The sequence below is a fragment of the Leptinotarsa decemlineata genome, unplaced genomic scaffold, assembly GCF_025532065.1.
Source record: "Leptinotarsa decemlineata unplaced genomic scaffold, Ldec_3_MD MMD2_P_RNA_scaffold_11, whole genome shotgun sequence".
Classification (NCBI taxonomy): Eukaryota; Metazoa; Arthropoda; class Insecta; order Coleoptera; family Chrysomelidae; genus Leptinotarsa; species Leptinotarsa decemlineata.
The window spans coordinates 4,638,991-4,660,730 of record NW_027412525.1 but is presented as its reverse complement, the minus strand read 5'-3'; the positions used below and the strand labels follow the sequence as shown (position 1 = coordinate 4,660,730).

At 33.0% G+C, this 21,740-nt stretch overlaps 2 protein-coding genes across 2 annotated transcripts in view; one reads left to right on the top strand and one right to left on the bottom strand.

Moving 5' to 3' along the window:
- Positions 1–4,535, top strand: part of LOC111501829 (uncharacterized) — a 36,695-nt gene extending 32,160 nt beyond the window's left edge. The window contains exon 3 of the mRNA XM_023155745.2: positions 1,389–4,535. Coding sequence (XP_023011513.2) covers positions 1,389–1,510 — 122 coding nt within the window. The 3' untranslated portion in view covers positions 1,511–4,535. The remainder of the gene's footprint in view (positions 1–1,388) is intronic.
- Positions 4,536–16,818: 12,283 nt separating this feature from the next.
- LOC111501828 (deoxynucleoside kinase) lies at positions 16,819–18,708 on the bottom strand. Its single transcript, XM_023155743.2, has 2 exons — positions 18,386–18,708; positions 16,819–18,334 (listed from the first exon to the last, which is right to left on the bottom strand). Exons 1-2 carry the CDS (start codon positions 18,635–18,637, stop codon positions 17,819–17,821), a joined length of 768 nt encoding a protein of 255 aa, XP_023011511.2. The 5' UTR covers positions 18,638–18,708; the 3' UTR covers positions 16,819–17,818.
- Positions 18,709–21,740: the final 3,032 nt, after the last annotated feature.

The following is a 21,740-nucleotide window of genomic DNA, read 5'->3' as shown; positions in this document are numbered from 1 at the left end:
ACTGTGTAATTAACATTTTATTGTATTGTATATTGCATTTCACATTTTATATGACTTGTTTTTTATGTAATCATCATATGAAAATAAATTGATATTATTATTTATTATTATTATTAAAGAATCAATACATCTTTATTGACTAGGGAAGGTATCATCAAGCACATACAATTTTGATAATTCATAACAAAATGAAAACATAACATAAAGAGAACATATGATGATGAGTGATTAGATAGTTCATTTCATTTTTTCAAATCTTTATAAAATAATTCCATTGAATTGAGAGGTATTACAAAGGTCATATAATATGTTTACTGAATCGAGGTAGCAAAGAAATCATCATGTCAAAGCTATTTTCTAGTTTTTTTGGCTACAGTTGCAAGTTTTCATACCTAAAGTTTTATCTAATACTGTGGTAAACATCAAAAGCAAGGAGGCAACAGGGAACCCATTATTTTTGATCTTCATACTTTAGTTGAAGTTTGCATGCCTGCAAGTTTGCAAGTAGCCAGAATTTGTAAGATAAAATTCCTTCTTTCTTCTTTTAAATTAAAATTATACAAAAACATTATAATACTGATGTTGGGGTGAACATAAACATCTTGAATTAATGAAAGATTAAACTTTCTGTGCTTTTTTACCACTTTCATTCGTAACTAATGTAACTGCAGTTTCGTCCAGTAAGGACATTTTTAAAACATTTACAATAATTGTGTAATTATCCTTATAGGACGAAACTTGCAGTAACATTAGTTTCAAATAAAAGTGGTAAAAAACATAGAAAGTTTTATTTCTCATTTTTCATGATGATTTCCTACCATCCAGCAATTTATCTTAAACTAACATTTTTGAAAATTCAACATTAAAACTTATCTCTTTTCTTAGCGAAACATTCTAAAAATACCGTTTGTTTTACTGCTCTACAGATAATATAAAAAATCACGTTTCAATACAAAATCTAAAAAGTATTTCGCTTCTTGTCGACAATTTAAAAGTGAAAAGTAACCAAATTTGTCAATTTGTTTACTACTTTTCGCAATTACTAATTTTTTTGTCACATAATTCGTATCAGTATCAGTTATTCCAGATAACTTTGATATTGAACTTGTTTTTCTATAAAACCTGTTGACTTTCCTCTACACTACTTGAGAAGTTACCTTGACGAAGTTGCTCGCAGTCTTGAATAAGTGTTTACACACTCGAGCACAGGGTTGCACAAAGTCAATCAAAGTACCTCTCTACAATATTTTCCTCTCTCAACTTTGATCAATTTCGCAAGTAGTGTGGAGGAAGGCCCTTCACAAAGTTTTTTTTATTTATTTTACCTAACCTCATTTCTAGTACATAAATTGTAATGATTGTCTACAAATTCATATTTCTAATTTTAGCTGAGCAAGATGATGACAGTCCAGTGCCGCCATACATGCCCATCCAAGGTCAAAGAAGGACATCGTCATTGGAGAAAAAACAAAAGAAGAAGAGTAAGGATGGTGGCTGTAAACAACAATAGTGTTAATAATAGGAAAACATTTGGTAAAAAAGAATTCGTAGAATATTCTGTTCAAGTTCTAGCATTCGAAAAACAATTTGCAAGATTCTCATGAATGGGTTAATCATTTGGAATCTATTTTTTTTCATTCCGTGTGAAATATTTCAATTCAGTTGGTGGTAATAAGAAATCTCCTAATGAATTAAGGTAACTTGTTTTTCAACATAGAATTACATAATTATCAGAAAAAAAACTAAAAAAAATTAGGTAATTGTCTGTATGTGGCAGCTCACTCAAACATTGCGTGTCTCGAGACACAATTTGAGAGCATTTTATATCCTTTTTTTATTAATATTTCACCTGGAAAAGTGGTATCTTGATCCTTACTGTCAACATTTAAGGACGTTTTTTTTTCTGTTGATATTTGATGTACTTAATCCTAATTCAATAATAAGACTTTTCAGGTGCTGAATTATTCATATTTTAGTGTTTATTTAGGTGTTTTTAAATATATTGCTAGTATTTATTCGACCAACTTTAGGGATACGTTGAATATTAATGTGATGTGACGTAAAGTGTGATTTTTGGTTCGATATAGGCAGGGCTGGCTGTAGAGTGGTTCTGCCTCCTGGCTGAAATTTGAGCCCTTTTGAGGGTAATGACATATTGAAAACTTCGTTGTTAAAACACCTCCAGCGGATCGTTATACACCGCGCAGGTTCGCGCGCTTCTAAAGCCGGAGCTGGATATAGGAGAATACAAAAAGTTTTCAGGACCCGTTTGGTTAATATCATAGAATATTATTATTATGAAAATATTCATCATTCAAATTTAAAGAGCAGTCGAAATAAAATTTCCTGTTATTAATACAAAGTGAAAGTTGAGTTTTCAACATACATTGTCAAAAAAAGTGCGATATTTTTGAGAAAAAAAAAAAGAAATAATTAATGCAATATTCAAAAATACTAAAACTACCAGGTCCGAAATATTTCGATGGGTTATTAAAAACGTAAACTAAAAATATAATGAGTATAAAATTTCACAAAATTAAAAGAAGCTAATTTGTATAGAAAACAAATTATCGTGGCCTGACATAATTATAGATGTCATTCGAAGACGATTGTGAATATTAACAATTGAAACAAGAATATTTTAAATTTTTTTGCATTATTGACAGCATCTATTGTCCAATCCATTTCGACTGAATTTGATTTCTTTACAAATCAGCATTCTTTTTTCTCATAAATTTCAAATCTGTTAACACTTTTTTAGACAGTGAATGGGATCTCTTAACATCGGTCTTGAAAATTACCCTTCCTGTATGCCACATTTCTGATGCTGTTTTAGTGTTATATTAGAATAACATATTTGTTATTTTTCTATTTAGCTTATCTATTCTGTTGAATATATATCTATCTATTCACTCTCATTCATTGCAATAAAAAATTTGTTTCAGATGTTTCAACAAATGTTCTTAAAACATCTCTCTTCAAACTTATCAATATACTGAACTGATCCATTACTGTTTATTAAAATATTTGACAAGTTATTGATATATACTCAAACTGGGTGGTAAAATGTTACTTTCTGCATTGAAAGTGGAATTTGTTTAACATTATTTTATTGCATAATTATATATAAATAGAACATCATAAAATGTTTGCTAAAACTAGATTTTTCAGATTATTGAGTAAACACAGTGAATAACCCTTATTCTGTTGCCAGTAATTATATTCGTTGCTCTGTGAGTGAGGAGTGTTTGTTGCAGAAGTTTGCGTATTTCTTGATGGCATGTTAAATGGGTTGGCTCATCCAACCTACAAGGTCATTGTCAGGATTAACATGATATTAACCTACCCACTATTAATTTATGTTATTAGAAAGACGTATGTCTCTAATATTATTCACTAACTGATATGTACTATTTATACTTGAAACGGTACGGCAATTTGAAATTAGTATAGAATGGAATAAGTTTTATGAGCATTTCTGATATTTTTACGGATGATGTCGTTAAAAAAGACACCACAGGTCTAGTCAGAAAGTTGTTTTTGTGTAATTCAGTGATGGAGTAGAGTTTGGGCGTATGTGGATTCATGATCACTGACCTGCGTGTATCACTTCCATTCATAACCAGTTCTTTTAATTTTTGGATATCCTTTACCTAGTACCTATTAATGTTGCAACCATTCATTTTTACTTTTCCTTTTAATGTAGGTATAGTTAAAGTTAAAACAAAAACAAAAAATATTCAATTCACAAATGCCATATTAATATTTTTGGTGGATCAAATAATTTATAATACAAATTTTTATTCAAAAGTTTTTGTTATTAATATTGATCCATCTTTCCATACCACTTATAATGAACCATTTTATGGTTATATAATGTCATTGAAAATAGTTGGAGTTGAAATGTTTTTCAATACCCGTATTGCTTTATGTATTTTTGATATATAAACTATAGCCTCATTCATAAATAAAAAGCACAGTCTCAATTTATGTTGCATTCTGTATTTTTGATACATAAACCATTGGCTTATTCATCAAGTGAACTTATAAGAAGAACCTTCCAATAAATGCATTTATCATATTAATGACATTTTGTATAATATGATTATATAAAGAGAAAACCTTCATGATACGTCCAATACTAACGAATATAATTTCTGGTAATAACATTGATAATATTTGATGGATTACTCAAACCGTATGAGTTTAAGGAACGTAAGTCGATGCTGAAAAATCTAAAAGAACTTGCAGTATTTCTTAAAAAACATATCAAATCAAGTATCATCATATATCTTATGCAATTCACCAATGATTTCAAACAATCAAAAATATTAGTGAAATATCTAGTTAGATTATTAACAATAACACCAAAAAAATGTGCTCAATATATTATATGTTTTAAGATATTTTTATCAACTTGATATTTAATTTTTGTTTTGTGTATCTGGTGGAAGGTTTATATACATATATATTTTTGTATATTATTATGAATGCATTTGTACTCTTGAAATATATGAGTTTTTTACTGTTATTCAGTTTTGAGTATCATTCTCAATCCTTTGGATTTTGGTAACAAAAAGTTATATCTATTTTCTATAAAATAGTCTTAGTTATCAGCAAACTACTACAGTTCAGTTTTCATGTCAGATATGACCGATACAAAAGCATAGATATCATAGTTTATCTGTTGGGTATGGCTCAATTTATAAGCACTTTAGCTTGGATATTGACCATAATGAATCTAAATAACTACAAACAAAGCAGTGAAGTAATGAAAAGTTTATTAAAATCAAACTTCTAGCTACTGAAGATAGATAAATGTCTAAATAAGCATGTAGCACAACTACATGAAAATCTTTTTTCAGACAAACTAATAGAAGTGAAATATTGAGCTCCCAAATTAACCAATTACACACAAATAACCATATTTATGAAACGAAAGTATTTTCTGTATATATTTTCAGAAATATGCATAATGGTGAACCTTGTTTTTGTCATACAAAAAAGAGTATGATAAGTTAGGGTGACTGAAAATGAATGTGAACATTTCTTGAAATTCAGAAAAATATGTTCAATAAACCATTATTAGAGAATAAATTCATTTTACAGAATGAAAAAATACCATTATTTTGAGTGAAAACACTTCTTTTTTAAACATCAACTAAAAAATGAAAATACAAAAGGGTTCTAGGTACTGTACTATCAAAATTGTCAGAAGAACAGATGAATTTGAACAGAAATCAGAATAATTTGCATTTAGGAGAAATGCATAAGGTTAAAAATAAATTTGAAAACTACTTTGCTCATTATCGAACTTGTATCAGTATTTTAATTAAGACTATTCTTATCAACAGACATCCAGGCCTTGAGCATGAAATTATCCAAATACTTATTACAATAGGGTAGTTTTATCAATGAAGTTAATATAGTGCTGTTTTGAGAATGAAGCTGATATAGTGTTGTTTTAACAAGGAAGTTAATATTTCAGAAATACCTACTTGAGGGGAAACACATAATTCCAAAGTTTATATTAAGCAGTAGTAATTTGCTGAATATGGGATTATTGAGGCCTGTAATTGATTGGATCTTATTTTCAAGCCAAGACTATTCATTAATCACAAATTTTACCCATATTAACACTTCTAAATCATGATTTGCAGTGAGAAAGGACAATAAAAATCAAAATTAAAAATACCTGGTTATATAAGTAAACTTTATTTCTAAGCCCTAAATCACAATTTTTTATAAAATGTTGAATTTCCTTTGATATCTTATTTCTCCTAATCAACCATTCTCAAAAACATTGACATGGGAATTCGTCTTTGATTACTTTCAATTCCAACTTCTCAAAGAGTGGTAAATTTCAAATGAAATTCTTTGGGGAGATCAATATATTTCAATCATAGGTTGATAATAGCCTGCTAACACCGAAAAAGGTTAATTATCCTATATTCATTCTATACAAATCAATTTTGCTTTTAATGAGGTGAACAGTTGGCAAAATATTATTGGAGCAACTGCACTTTTGTCCTGAAATGAAATCAAATGCTCCGATTCTAGAATCACAATGTGGGCAATTGATTCTTCCTTTGGACCATTCCTTGGCTTCGATCCTAAGGGTTATCCAGTTTGGTAGATGTTCTTCATTTAAAAACACAAGACTTTCTTCTTTAACCGTTTCACAAATGTCTTTAATTGCACTAAGTGGGGCATTATGCGCGTTCAATAATATATGATCTAGCTCTGCGCTAAGTAAAACTTTCCTACATTTTTTGCACTTGACTTCTTTCAACATTGACATTTTGACTTTTGACACTGACTTCTCAACTGTGGCTCAGTAGAGATGTTTCAGAGGTGGCTTATTCAAGCGTGTATTCAAAAGGTTTGTTCTGGTTCTAGGAAATTCAGGTTCTAGGACGTCAGAATCATCCGCAGTTCATTTAGAGCGTTCTGGTTTATTGAGGATAATTTCGGACTGATGAATCCTCTGTTCTGATTTCGACTGCGAAATGATCCTAAACTGTTTTGAACGTTTGAACCGTCCCAAATCGTTCTTGCTCTTGAAGCTGAACTGTTGAGAAGTGTTTCCGTTGCTCATGCGCATTCATGTGGAAATTTGTGTGGGCTATTTGCTAGGATGTTTTTTCATTTACCTATTTTATTCGAATAATTGATGAATGAGGGTAGATAACATTTGAACTGATTATAGGGATATGCTATATTACAAAATGGACATGATCAATAGTATTTTCCCGTCTTCATCTCTTCATATATACGATAGGTGGCACAGTGGTCTCCTCAAAAGCGTTCTGGTTTGAACAAGTGTCCGAGACTAGTTTTCGGATTGTTTGAGATTTTTTGTTTGTACGCACCATGTCTTGCGCAGTTTCGAATGTTAAAACAAGAACAAACCTTATAACGATTCATAGTGACGTCATTAATAATAATATGAAATGATTCAATTTGTGTCAGATGTCAAAAGCAATAATAAAAACAAACTTTTCAATTTTCTCTAACCTCAATGGGGAATGTTCCTCCTGATAAAAATCAAGTAGTTTTCATGTAAGAGCTCTAAAACAACGCATTTTAAACTTATCATTTAAACTTTTTGGAAGGTCATCTTGATTTCAGACAGGTTGGAGCCTAGCTCTCTTAACCTTTGGACTGATATTTCAACCTTTTTCTTTAAAAAATTATTCAAATACTGAGGACTGACATAATGCATTCAACATTTAAAGGGATCCGTTTCTATTTCACCATTTGGCAACATCGGTTATAGCTAATAAAGGACAATGAATCTGTTACCTGTATGAAACAAACAAAGATGACATATTTCAGAGGCGTGCTGTTCTGTTCCGAGACATTCTGTGACATATGACATTTTGTGCACTTATCTTCCTCTATATAAATAAATAACAAAACACCGTTGTTTATGTGGCTTGTGGAGGTGGTATTGAACTATAATTTATATTTTGCCTTAATTGTTGATTCATATAAAGATAATTTTCCTTTTTTTAAGTAAAATATCTAGGTACGTATACATTATTTCAACTTGATATAGGCGCTGTTGACAATATGTGAATTAAATACAAATCCCTTTAAAAATTAAAACCCAACATTTGAAACATCAATTTGAATACTTTCTGAAGTGAATTCAAAAAACTCATGAAATAAACTCAACTTTATTTTGTTCAAACTTGCATTTGCTGTAATAACCCAAATTAAGAAACATTCCCCATTAGTAATAATTTCCCAGCTTTATTTTGTACATCCTTACAAAGTATTTGAAGAAAAGTTTTCAGCACTTTATAAACTACAACGATTAAAATAAAGCAGGAACTGACGTAACGTAACGTCAAATTCCGTTTCAGAATCAACCTCACGCTAGTTTTGAATCATCATGGATACGTTTCAAATCATAGTTGATATGACATCATCGTTTCAACGCCAGAACGAATGTATTTCAATAACAGACGAACAAGTTTTGAATACATGAGCGCCAGAAATCGCCTCAGGTCAAGATGGACATTATCTCTCAATATTATTGGCTGTTGTTTCCCATTCGGGCGCATTTGGCCAAAGTTTACGTAGTAGACGAAACAAAACACAAAACACTTAGATTTTCAGTGTAGGAAACATGCAATTTTAAAATATTTTAATTTCAACAGCTTCAGTGAAGCTGTGAAAACTGTATTTAGTTACAGATATAACTTCAATTTCTTCATAGAATAATACAAAATTGGAATAACCGAATTTTTAAATCCATTAAAAAAATCCCCTGACGATATCTGGTGAACAAATGCACAGGTCACAAGTATAACAATTTTCAGTTGAAGGTAACTCATATACAAATTGAACTGAGAGCCAACGGCAACAATGTTAAATGTTATAACTGAATTCTTACCGGGGTCATTTTTATTGTATATGCATCGTAATTGTGAATAATTGAAAAGTAAGATGATTCCATAAAATTTGCCCCCCGTAACAAGATAGCTTCGGCATATCGATAGGATGTACCAGCGAATAGGTCCTTAAAATGCCATAAATAGTCATCCGGTTTCTTCATTATCAAGCTTCCTTATCTGCATAGGCGTAGTGTGTTCTGTTTCTTGTGAAGGTGACAGCTGCCAACTATGACCACTAGAAAAGCAGACATGCAGAGTTGGTTAGGACAAAAAGGAATTCCATTTTTGAGGACATGGTTAAGGCCGAGCTTATGAGTGTCATTAAACAGTATCGTGACAGATATCGCCAGCATGTGGTGGATACAACAGCTCGTGCTGAAGGTATCACCATTTTGAGACTTTCTCCTTACCATTGCAAGTTAAATCAGATAGAATTAATCTGGGCTCAAATTAAGAGTCACGTAGCTCGTGAAAACGTGACATATAAAATTTCTGATGTCCAATGTTTATTAGAACTCACAATGGAACGGATATACGAAAAGAAGATTGGGCTAATCCTGTAGCCCATGTGATCAAGGAAGAAGAGAAAATGTGGAGATTGGACGGGATGGTAGAAACTGTTTTCGACCAAATAATAATAGATTTAAGTGTGACTGGGGATTCCTCTTCGGACGAGTCAATGGATTCTGAAACTTCATAAGCATAACATAGGTAATTATTTCTTTGCTTTGTAGTTCTCTTTATATATAAAAGGAACATGATAATCATTTTGTGAATTTTTCTGTTTTTTTAGGCATAATACAACCTTCAGGAGGTGCTGAGAGCCTTATGGAAACTCACTTCCCAGGTTCTGTCTTTCCTGGAACGGCGAACTGAACGGATGTACCAATAACACCCTCACAATATGCTAGTACATAATTGATGAGGACAAAATAAGATGGGCTATATCGGGCTTTTCCCCCTTCAAGTCACCAGGACCTGACGGTATAAGACCAGCCCTACTTCGGTGAAGACTGAACACTCTTATGCCGCACCTGGTTGGAATATTCAGAGCCTACTACTCTTACTTCTCTCCAGAGAGTGGAGAGAAGTAAGAGTAGTATTTATACCCAAACCAGGTAGGAGCGACTACACCCTACCAAAAGCATTCCGGCCAATTAGTCTCACATCGTTTTTCTTAAAAACCATGGAGAGGCTATGTGAGCGGTACATAAGAGATGAAGTACTTGTTCACAAACTTCTCTGAAGAGGTGAAATACCTTGGTACTATCCTCGACAAGAAGCTAACATGGAACTCTCATCTACAGAGTAGAGCAAAAAGAGCATACGTGGCTTATGAGCAGTGTCGGAGGACAGTGGGACGCGCATGGGGTCTTTCACCCCGTGAGGTCGCCTGGATCTACACTGCAATAATAAGACCTATGTTAACGTATGGAGCCATTGCATGGGGACCGAAAGTTCTGCAAGCAACGGCCATCCAAAAATTATATCAAATACAGCAACTGGTTTGTTTAAACATCACAGGAGCCATGAGAACAACACCAACCGCGCCAATGGAATTAATCACGGGTCTGACTCCTCTTGATCTGTACGTTAAGGAGGTTGCGTTGATGGCCATGGTACGATTGCGCACGGCTGGTGTAAACCTCGAAGTAGGAATGGGTCAATTGAGGCTGGGCCTATGGCGGGAAGCGCTTACTGCGCAACCTCTGCTGCAGGCAACAAGTGATGCAATTGAACCCAGGTTTGTGTTTAATAAACCCTACAAAATACAAATTAAGCAGAACACAGAGCCAGATGCTACAAATGCAATACGGATTTATACAGACGGCTCAAAAACCAAAGAAGGATCAGGATGTGGAGTGTACTCCAGATCACTAAACCTGAGGATTAAGTGGGGAATGGGAAGAAATACCAACGTGGTCCAAACAGAACTGGCTGGTATCTCAATCGCCACAAAAGAAATAACCAAGAAAGGAATTTCTGGCAAAAACATAACAATCTGCACTGATAGCAGGCAAGCACTATTAGCCTTGAACAGACAGCGTGTTACCTCAGGGCTAGTACTAGAGTGCCACCAAGATTTAGCCAAAGCCTCGGTAGATAATAACATTATCCTGAGGTTAAAGGGTACGACAGGAGTAAAGGTAATAGCATAGCCGACTCTTTAGCCAAGGAAGCGGCCGGACTAAGAATTTTAGGACCCAGTGGCACCCAAGGCCTGATGACTCGAACCAGGCTGAAGCGAACGACAAACAACATATTTGTCATACCGCGACGACACATATTATGTTGTTTGTCGTTCGCTTCGAATTATTAGTAATCGAATTGTGTGAATATTCGAATTATTATTCGAATTATAAATCCCTGACAATGCGCAGTAGAGTCACTCAATACATATCGATAATGCAATTTGTGATACTCTATTTCTATTAGAATAAACTGTGATTTTTACTGTAAGCTCAAATACAATGTTTTATTTCATTTTTATATATTGAGAATTTATTTTGAATTTGTGAATTTACAATTCATATTGTTCATTAAATTCTATGTTTGAACTTTAGAATGACATTTCATTATTTTTGAGTTAAATCAGTGCCGACGGTTCTCAATTGGCTTTGGTAGTAGGTGTATTTTGTTGACAATAATCTTATTCTAGACCAGCGAACCATCCCGGCTTCCCAGGGGGGTGTAATGCTGATACTAAATTTGTTTGAAGGTGATTGACAATGTTTCATGATGAATTTCACTAGTTCGGACTTCCATTGTCTACTATATGAAATAATTTGAAATCCCTGAAACAACTAAAAATAGAAGAATTAAAAATGTTGTAATTTTCAGCTATTCAGGGATTTCAAATCATTTCATATAGTAGACAATGGAAGTTCGAACTAGTGAAACTGATACTAAATATAAATTCACCCATCGAAAATTTGAGGGCATGGAGAAACAGTGATGAAAAGATAATTTTGTTTTATGGGCGCGCCTTTTTCCTCCGCTGCTGGCGCACCAGATGGAATATTTAAAAATCCTTTCTCATTGCACATCTACAATATAAAACGAATCTACATACAAAAATTTCAGCCTCCGAAAATATATAACAGTGATGAATTGGTAACTTTATTGAACGCGCCGTTTTCCCCAGGACTGCCGTCTCAGTTAGAATATTAAAAAATCGTTTCTCATTGCATATATACAACATAAAACCAACCTACATACAAAATTTCAGCCTCTGAAAATATAGCGGTACGGAGAAACAATGAGAGACTTTCGCATTTATATAGTATAGATTGGGTCATTTCCGCGAAAAATTATTCGCTGTCTGTTCGATTGAATAACATCGATGAGAAAATAACTTTTGTCGGAAATAGCCCAATCTGGAATAGGATTAGTGTCAAAAAAAGTTCCTACTCTCAACTTGACTTGAAAATGACAATATTTGAAGTAGTTGTGATTCTGTTACAAGCAATCAAGAACAGCTATATGTATGTTTGAGTTCTACGATGCAAATAATGTCAAACTATGGTCAAATGCGCCTAATGAATCAACGACCATTAATTGAAGAAGAATCATTCGAATTACCTTGATAATCGATTCGATATTGGGTAACTTTTTAAGAATCGAATGAAAAATCGGTTTTTACTTATATAGTTAAGAAAGTATAAATGTGGTTGAGGTATATAATAGGTTTGTTCTAGCAAGAAATTTCGGATGGTTTGAAGCTGGTGTTATGGACTGGCCAACTGCGCATGTATGCCGTGAGACTGGTTGTAAATAGTTTGGGATTCATGTCCTGCTAGAACGCTTATTTGTGTTGATAAATGTCAATTGTCAAATTGTCATTTAAACTGACTTATTAGTTGGAAATTTGAAATTTATATTTTGTGCAGCGAAAAGTAAAGGTGAAAACCGATAAAAATGAACATATTGAATTGGCTTGAATAGTCATCGGCTTGGTCAAAATGGAAAAATTCAAAATAGAAGAAATGTTAAAATTGGAAAAAGAAAAGTTATAAATAAGAAAGAGAAATGAATTATTAGAAACAATAATTTGCTCATACAAATGAGCAAAAATAAGAATTCAGATGTTGATAAATATTCTGAATTCAATGTTAGTATGAGGGATTTATTTTGATATCTTATGTTATACATAGGGTTCCTGTTATGTACATTATATAGAAAGAAGTTATTAGTTTATGTGTTAGGACGAGTACTTTACGACCTGATTAACAGCCCGTTAAAATAATCAGTGCTGGGGCTGTGCTGTCTCTCTAGCAAATGACAGGATGTGGTGTCATTCTCAGCACCGATTATTTTAATTGACTCTTAATCCGGTCGTAAAGTACCCACCCTTGAGCAAATTATATTTTTATACTGTTTTAAAAATCATTCTTTATTTTACCTGAATGGATGTTTATTTAACTTATGCCAAACAATGAAATGAACATCAACAAACAGAAATATTACAATTTTATTGTTATCTTAAAACTTGTCAAGCTACAAAATTTCTGTGGTCTGCAGCATCTCTATTGATGTGATTATCTTCATCCTCTTCCTCATGGTGATGAAACAGCATTTCGACAAGTTCCTCATCATTGGATGATTCAGAATTATTTCCCCAATTTGATTCAGAGCTTGATGACATTTCGGCTAATCCTACGTGTAATAATGGAGTTGAATAGTTGATGCATAGTTGAAAATCACCAAATGCTTGCTTGATTTTCATTCAAAAATATAAAATCATTTTACTCACCTGAATTTCCAAACGCAAATATGAAAAAATTGACAGTTTTGAGGATTGCCGTTCTATAAAAAACAAGATTTTTAAACCAATTATCAGGCCACTAAATATTTCTATTTTGGTTTCTCATTTCTTTAGTACATAACATAACCAACAAATCCATATTCCAAAATCATAACAAACGTGATATCGGATCACTCGATCACTCCGAATATTTGCGCATGTCACAAACTGAAAATCCTAACGAATTCCTCTGGACTACTTCGAAAGTTCTCATACGGTCAGATACGGTTTACAAACTGGATTTCGTCTTCGCTAGAACATGCGACTATTAGTTCGAATCCTGGATTTGCTTTGCTAGAACGCCTATATTCGTATGCGCATGCTTCGTGCGATTCCGTATCGTTTGAAATCGCTGCTAGAACAAACCTATTGTATTTGTTCATTTGTTGGCCGTTAAGTTTCTTTTTACAAAACTTACTTTCTTCGGGTTTCATCAACATTAAGCATTAAGAATGTCTCCCTCAAGTGATGTGTAATTATTTTAAATTCAGCAAAAATAACCAATTGCCAGCTTTGCAAAAAAGGATTTCAAGTAACGCTACAACTCACGTATTACCTGATCACATATCAAAAGAAAGCATACAATAATACCGCCGAGTATTGGACACACCTAAAGAAGCTACTGTATAGTGAAAGAGCATTTCAATTTTGTTAAACGGTTTTGTGAAAATTTCGCCATTCTCTATCGAACAGAAAATATTTTCACTAGATATTTTTTTTTATATAAAATCCATTATGTAGGTACATAAGTTTCCTTCAGATACAAACTCGACAACAAACCCATCTGTGGTAAATTTTCCATTATGAAAAAAGATTTCCCGAAAATAACTTCTCATTCAGTTTATACATCACAATTCAAAGTAATTGTTTCGGGTGGATGTTTTCTTCCAGTTTGGATACAACTTCTGTATATCCCTGTGGAGATTTTGTTAATATGGTTTTCGTGGTATACTGAAATAAAAGGCAAACAATTTTGTTTTAGGATAGGGTTAATTATTTTATATTTTCTTGAAAACTTCCGATCATCACAATATAATACTTAGACAAAAGTTAATTTTGGTTTATAATAATCATATTATGATGATTGTGAAACGGGGATAACTATTTTGCAGGTCAGCAAATTGTTCTCAGTAATAGTAATCTTGTAGGACAGAAATTTTTACAGGTCGGGTCTGCCAGACATGAATCTCGACCAGGCCAATCATTTTCGATTAAAAAAATTTTAACCCCCACCCTTTGAGTATGGAAATATTCCACATTTTTCATTAAATTGAAAACAAATTTTGCAGGTCGGCGGAAATTCTTGCAGGTCGGGTATGCCAAACATGAATCTCCACCTGGTTAATAATTTTTGACAAAAAAAATTTCAACCCCCACCCTTTGAGTATGGAAAAATTACACATTTTTTATTAAATTGAAAATAAACCTTGCAGGTCGGCAGAAATTCTTGCAGATCGGGTATACCAAACATGAATCTCGACCAGGATAATCATTTTCGACAATAAAAAATTCAACCCCCACCCTTTGAGTATGGAAAAATTCCACATTTTTCATTAAATTGAAAATAAACCTTGCAGGTCGGCGTATATTCTTGCAGGGCAGAAAATTTTTCTGTCGAAAATGATTAACCTGATCGAGATTCATGTTTGGCATACCCGACCTGCAAGAATTTCTGCCGACCTGCAAAGTTTATTTTCAATTTAATGAGGAATGTCGAAAATGATTAACCTGGTCGAGATTCATGTTTGGCATACCTGAACCTGCAAGAATTTTCGCCGACCTGCAAAATTTGTTTCCAATTTTTTGAGAATTTTGAAATTTCTGGGTGGGGGTTGGAAAATTTTTCTGTCGAAAATGATTAACCTGATTAAGATTCATGTTTGGCATACCCGACCTGTAAGAATTTCTGCCGACCTGCAAAGTTTATTTTCAATTTAATGAGGAATGTGGAATTTTTCCATACTCAAAGGGTGGGTGTTGAAATTTTTTCTGTCGAAAATAATCAACCTGGTCGAGATTCATGTTTGGCATACCCGACCTGCAAGAATTTCTGCCGACCTGCAAAGTTTATTTTCAATTTTTTGAGAATTTTGAAATTTCTGGGTGGGGGTTGAAATTTTTTTTGTCGAAAATGATTAACCTGGTCGAGATTCATGTCTGGCAGACCCGACCTGCAAAAATTTCTGTCCTACAAGATTACGAGAGCAATGTCTACTGAGAACAATTTGCTGACCTGCAAAATAGTTATACCCTTGTGAAACAACCTTCTTACTTTTTTAATTTTCGAAACCGAAAGCCTTTGTGTTTGGCTGGGCTAAAGCCTCGATGATCACCAAAAACCAATTGAGGATTTGAAAAAACTTGACCACGTCAAAATTTCTGTTATAATTTTTTACGCCAAGCATGTCGATATGGGTACTCAAAAACTGGAAAACCGGAAGTGAAAATTGGGTAACCAGAGGCGAACACTGGATAACCGAAAACATAAAAACCAAATAGTTTCGAAGTAATCCAGTGAAATTTAATAATCGAATTTTTCGATTTTCTGTATTCAATTCACCCGTTACCTACTAATTCGAATTAGCCCATCACTGATATCAACTTAAATTAAAGCCTAAGTTTTTATAATATAAATTAGTGTTATAAAAAGCATGGGGTCTCTTTTATTGAACAGCGGAATATGACACGAAATTTGTGCTTTGCAACTGTGAAAATTTTGGCTCAGTGATACCTATTCAGCGAACACGATTCTCGAACTCATTGAGATCAATATGTTATTAATATCCTCAATTTTAAACCTCAACTTCAATACACATCCCGAAGAATTTAGTGTCCGTAGTTTCCTCACAGCCCCTTACGACTCTTGAGAAATGTATTTGAGAGATGTAATTTAAACTAGCAGACCAGAATATTCAGAAAGCTATAAGGTAATTTGTCCAGTGGAGTCCAATAACTTATATAATGGACCACATTATACACATGTTTGACTTGATCTGACATTCTATATTTGAATTGTCTATTGTTAATTCAAAAGTGTGTGTGTGTACCTATGTGCATATCGACCCTTCTTTAATGCTTTATAAAGTAACATTTTATAACAAATTATTATTATTATTATTAAACTGATATCATTTTCATAGACAAAGGTTGACAATGTAATAAATGATATATTACCTTTCACTTTCGACTTGGACCCAGTTTCAGATGAAAACACTCATTTCCAATTGCTCTCCACCAATTATCTGGACAATTTGAAGTACATTTCAGTAGTTTTACATTCATCATTCATGATACTTCAAAACTGAATCTAGTTACTTTGATCCCAGTCAATTAAATTAGATTTATAAAAGAAAAAGATACTTGGTGGAAAGGTTATTAGTACGTAAAAGTGTTGATAAGGAAGTTTTTGTTCCCCCTGTTTGAGATGAGAATGGAATTTTCTCCTTTTTCAAGGTCATTGAGAAATAAAGGAAAAAATGCTAAAAGGCATTTTTCCACATGTTATAAAACATGTCGCTGTGACAATATTGTTGAAAATCCCGAAAAACTAAAGTGGTTCAGATTGAAAAGTAGGATTGGACAACAAAGGGAATTATTGAATAATACAACTGTAGCCACTCCATCTATTGTCATTTGATAAAATATACATCTATTATTCCAACATTATTCTATTTGAAAATTTAACTCAAGATTCTATAACAGCATATGTACAATATATTTTAAATATCTCTTTCTCCAGACAAATAATCAAGTGGCCTCCTTATAAATTGTTTTGAGGAATTATATAAATGCTATGTTTTCTATATTTGAAAGATCTTTTTAACAAAAACGTGCAACTTCCTCTACTCTGAATGGTAAAATTCTTGAAAAATTGTGTTTTCTGAAATCTCTCTTAAAAACACCATATTCAATTGTCAATGAATTTAAAACTTAAAAATAATCAGTTCCTTCAATGTAGAAAAATTAAAAAGTTGAAGACTAGGCAGCTTTTACAGAGAATTAAAATAATGGTCCTAAAAGAATAGAAATCCATGCTCACACTCTATCAACATCAATACTTTTGGGAGATAATTACGCTTTTCTGAACTTGAATGAACATGACTTTTTTGCATAATTTATGAAAATGGATTTTGGAACCGAGGGTTTTTTTATATTTTTTTAGCAATAATCTCTATATATATATTCCTGGAACAACCAACTCAATTGATCAAAATATGTGCAATTCCATACTTTACAAAATTAAATAGTTGTGTTCTTGTAATATAATTCAAGATGAAAGTTACTCAATCCATGGTCTTGGAATTTCTTCGAGGGTAGGAGGATAGGCAGTATAAATGCAATTACTTTCATTTATAATAATTTACGGATTTTATCAAATTATTATAGTCATTTTTCTGGGATCATTTCTTGTATTGTTACTGGTATGTTACCCATATAATTTTATTATTAAAAATATAAAATAAATATTAAAAATGTCTATGCTCAAATACTAAATGATCATTGAACCATAAACTCTGACTTATATATGCACAAGTGCAGGGTACCGTTGAATGTTGTAGCAAATTGACTACAGCCTTTAGAATCTGAAGATAAGTCTCGTTTAGAACAATCATAATACTTCAGCTTGTAAAGGCATCTTGTTCAGAATATGTGGTCCAAATCGTTCGTATTCTTCCTCAATAACAGACCTGTCAAGGTCTGCATTCAAAATAATGACTGGAGCCACACAATTGTGCAAAGTTTTTCGGCATAACCAATCTTCATGAATATCATGAAGAGCTTGAATATATTCAAAAGGAACTGTTCTTTCCTCAGATCTGTTACGTTTCAAAATCCGTTCATAAGCTACCTCAGGAGATGTTTTAAGGTAAACAATCAGATCGACCTTCGTATCCTCAAATTTTGTAATATACTTAAACCATTCGTCAATCACTGCTACTGAAGGGGCAGCCATCAATCCATCTCTTGACATTTTCTCTACGAAACAATACCTTGCACTGTATAATGATCGCTCCATTAACTTTACAGGTTGGTGAATTTTTTTTTGGTGCTGCCTAAGCATTGTTAATTGAACATATGATTGGAAAGTGAAGCTCCATTTCTTTGGATCTTTATACATTAAGTCCTGAAAATTACCTGTAATTAAAGACTCTGTGTCTAGGACTGCATGACTTACCAATAGGTTGTAGCCATTGCAATTTCTCCAGAGGTCAATTGGTTCTGCAAATACACCAACATTGTCGAATTTGTTGAAGTAATTTAAAAAAGTCGTTTTCCCACTACCGACATTTCCTTCTACGGCTACTGTAAAGGGATGTGATAATACTGATGTTGGAGATGCTAGTGAATTTGCCATTTTTGATACAATTTTCTTTACTATGTTCATACCACCAATAGTAAAACCTTTAAGCGGGAAAAGCTCTATCATACATTTAACCTAAAAACACCATAAACCATAAATATACTAAGAGACAATTTTACGAATTTTTTCCCTCCATTGAAATGACAGACCTGATTGAAAAATCTGTAGACAGCAGCCAACACGTTGTTACACCAGTATTTACTTACGAATGTGTGGAAGGGCTAGAAAAATCGTTAATATCTTTTTTCCACAATTATGTGTTTTATCGCATATTTTATTGGTGACATATGTGCATTCTTCCGTTATCTCAGCATTTATTGTAACTAATCAATACAGTGTATTGTATGATTTTCACTTTAAAAGGTTATACAAAAACCGCGAAACGTTTTTCTCTATACAATAGCTTCCTCAAGCGTGAACTTGAGTTCACGCTTGAGGAAGCAATTGTATAGCGATATACCTGTGACGGTTTTTCTTAAACCCTTAAAAGTAAAAATCATGCAGTAAACTATATTAATTAGTTTTAATATGGATTTTCATCAAGTATCGGCCAGTTCTATTCAATTATTCAGCAATTTATTGTATTCATTTGTAAGTTATTTTGTATAATTTCAAAGTTAATTGCATAAAATATTAAAATGAAATTATAGCTTTGTAACTTTTCATGGCCTCGAAAGTAAACATACAAATATTTTATTAACTTACCTATGAAATGTTACACCAAAAAAAATCTACCTGAAAAGGTCAGGTATAAATTCATTAACTATATGAATAAATTAAATTTCCGAAAATACGGTAATCATACTTTTCTTACCTGGAAATAAACAGATTCAATAATGGCGAATTATTCAGTTCAGTTTGATCATTCATACGATATTAGGAATTTTCAAATTTGTTCATTTCCATATTCTCCAACAGGTTAAGTTGGGAATGGAGGGGCTTGATTCATAATTGAACTCATGTTCCTCTGTGATCAAATGAGTGGCATATGTGGAGTTTATCTTCACATTCTGGAAACTATTTGTGTGTTCATTTATGCGGGTTTTGAACTTTCTTTTAGTTTGACCTATACAAAACATCGGACATGATCCACATGATAATTTATATATTCCCGATTTTTATGAAACTGAATTATCATCTTTGTTTATTTTCAATCTGCATGAATAAGTTGTTGGTTTTGAAAGCAATATTTTTTTATCTTTGTTGTGCAGAAATTTCGAAATATTCGTATTGGGTTAGCCTCAGTAGGTTAAGGTTCTATAACTTTTTATCCTCATCACTTCGAATTGGGTAAACTTCCTGCAAAGCTTGGCTGTATAACTTTTTTGATAAAAGGGAATACATTAGACTGCTATCGTAATGAATGTTGACGGCCAATTGTTTTATTATGTTCAGTTCTTCATTGAAATTTGAAAATGACAATACTGAATCACGATTGACAAGCTTCGATTTATCTTACATAAGTTCACCATACTTTAGTCGTCACTCGGCGATTTGAGTGCACACACATATATATATATATATATATATATATATATATATATATATATATATATATATATATATATATATATATAAATACGATATAAATATAAATATAAATACGAAGGTTATCGAGTGTCTTGATATACATAAAGAAGTTTTTAAATCGGACATAGCACTCAAGGAAGTGGAAAACCATAGACACGTGTTTCGGGCTTTTGGCCCATCATCAGTATGGTGCAGCCAAGTGTAAGGATGGGCAACACTTGGTTACCAGAAGAAATAAATACAAATGCACGGAGCCACCAGCAGGAGCCAGCCGCACATTTGTGGTTTCACTTAATAGATCTTGTGTTCACAAGAAAACTATCAAAATCACCACGGAGGCAGCTATAGCTACCTGCGTGACATCCGGGTCCAGGAAATAATATAAATATAAATACGAAGGTTATCGAGTGTCTTGATATACATAAAGAAGTTTTTAAATCGGACATAGCACTCAAGGAAGTGGAAAACCATAGACACGTGTTTCGGGCTTTTTGGCCCATCCTTACACTTGGCTGCACCATACTGATGATGGGCCAAAAGCCCGAAACACGTGTCTATGGTTTTCCACTTCCTTGAGTGCTATGTCCGATTTAAAAACTTCTTTATGTATATCAAGACACTCGATAACCTTCGTATTTATATTATTTCCTGGACCCGGATGTCACGCAGGTAGCTATAGCTGCCTCCGTGGTGATTTTGATAGTTTTCTTGTGAACACAAGATCTATTAAGTGAAACCACAAATGTGCGGCTGGCTCCTGCTGGTGGCTCCGTGCATTTGTATTTATTTCTTCTGGTAACCAAGTGTTGCCCATCCTTACACTTGGCTGCACCATACTGATGATGGGCCAAAAGCCCGAAACACGTGTCTATGGTTTTCCACTTCCTTGAGTGCTATGTCCGATTTAAAAACTTCTTTATATATATATATATATATATATATATATATATATATATATATATGTATAAGATGTTACTAGACAAGTTATATCATTTGCCAAGAACAAACGAATAAACTGAAGTATGGTGGTGCGGATCAGAGTTGCCAACCGTATCGGAATTCCCTCAGAGTAACAAACTCTGAGGGAATTCCGCTACTGTAGCGGAATTTCCTCAACGGTAACGGCTTAGCGGATCTGAACAAAAAGTAGCGGAATTTTCCACAGTTATTCAATATTGAAAAAAATATGGAAGAAGTGGCATTGAACACTACTCGAAGCTGACAGCTGACACTTGAATAAATGAATGCACAGTCAATACGTTTACAGTCTTAGTAGCTGATTTCATTATATGATGAAAGACAAGAAGAGAAGAATATTTTTTGATATTTTCATTAATATCATAAATCATATCTTGAAACTAAAAGTCTTGACTATCTCGCATATATTATATGGAACAAATTACAATGGATATGGAAGATAGTTCATTTGATTGAAGCTCAAGCGAATGAGCTACCGCAGTTGAAATTGATGAAAACGGGACATGATCAAAAAAATACAAAAAATTTCGTAAACACACTTTTTCTCAACATTGGTTGTCTGATTCCAACTTGAAAGGATGAATTAGACCTGTCGCGAATGATCTTTCAAGAGCTCAGTGTGACTATACGTACGTGAACAAATTGATATTTATTTTTACTT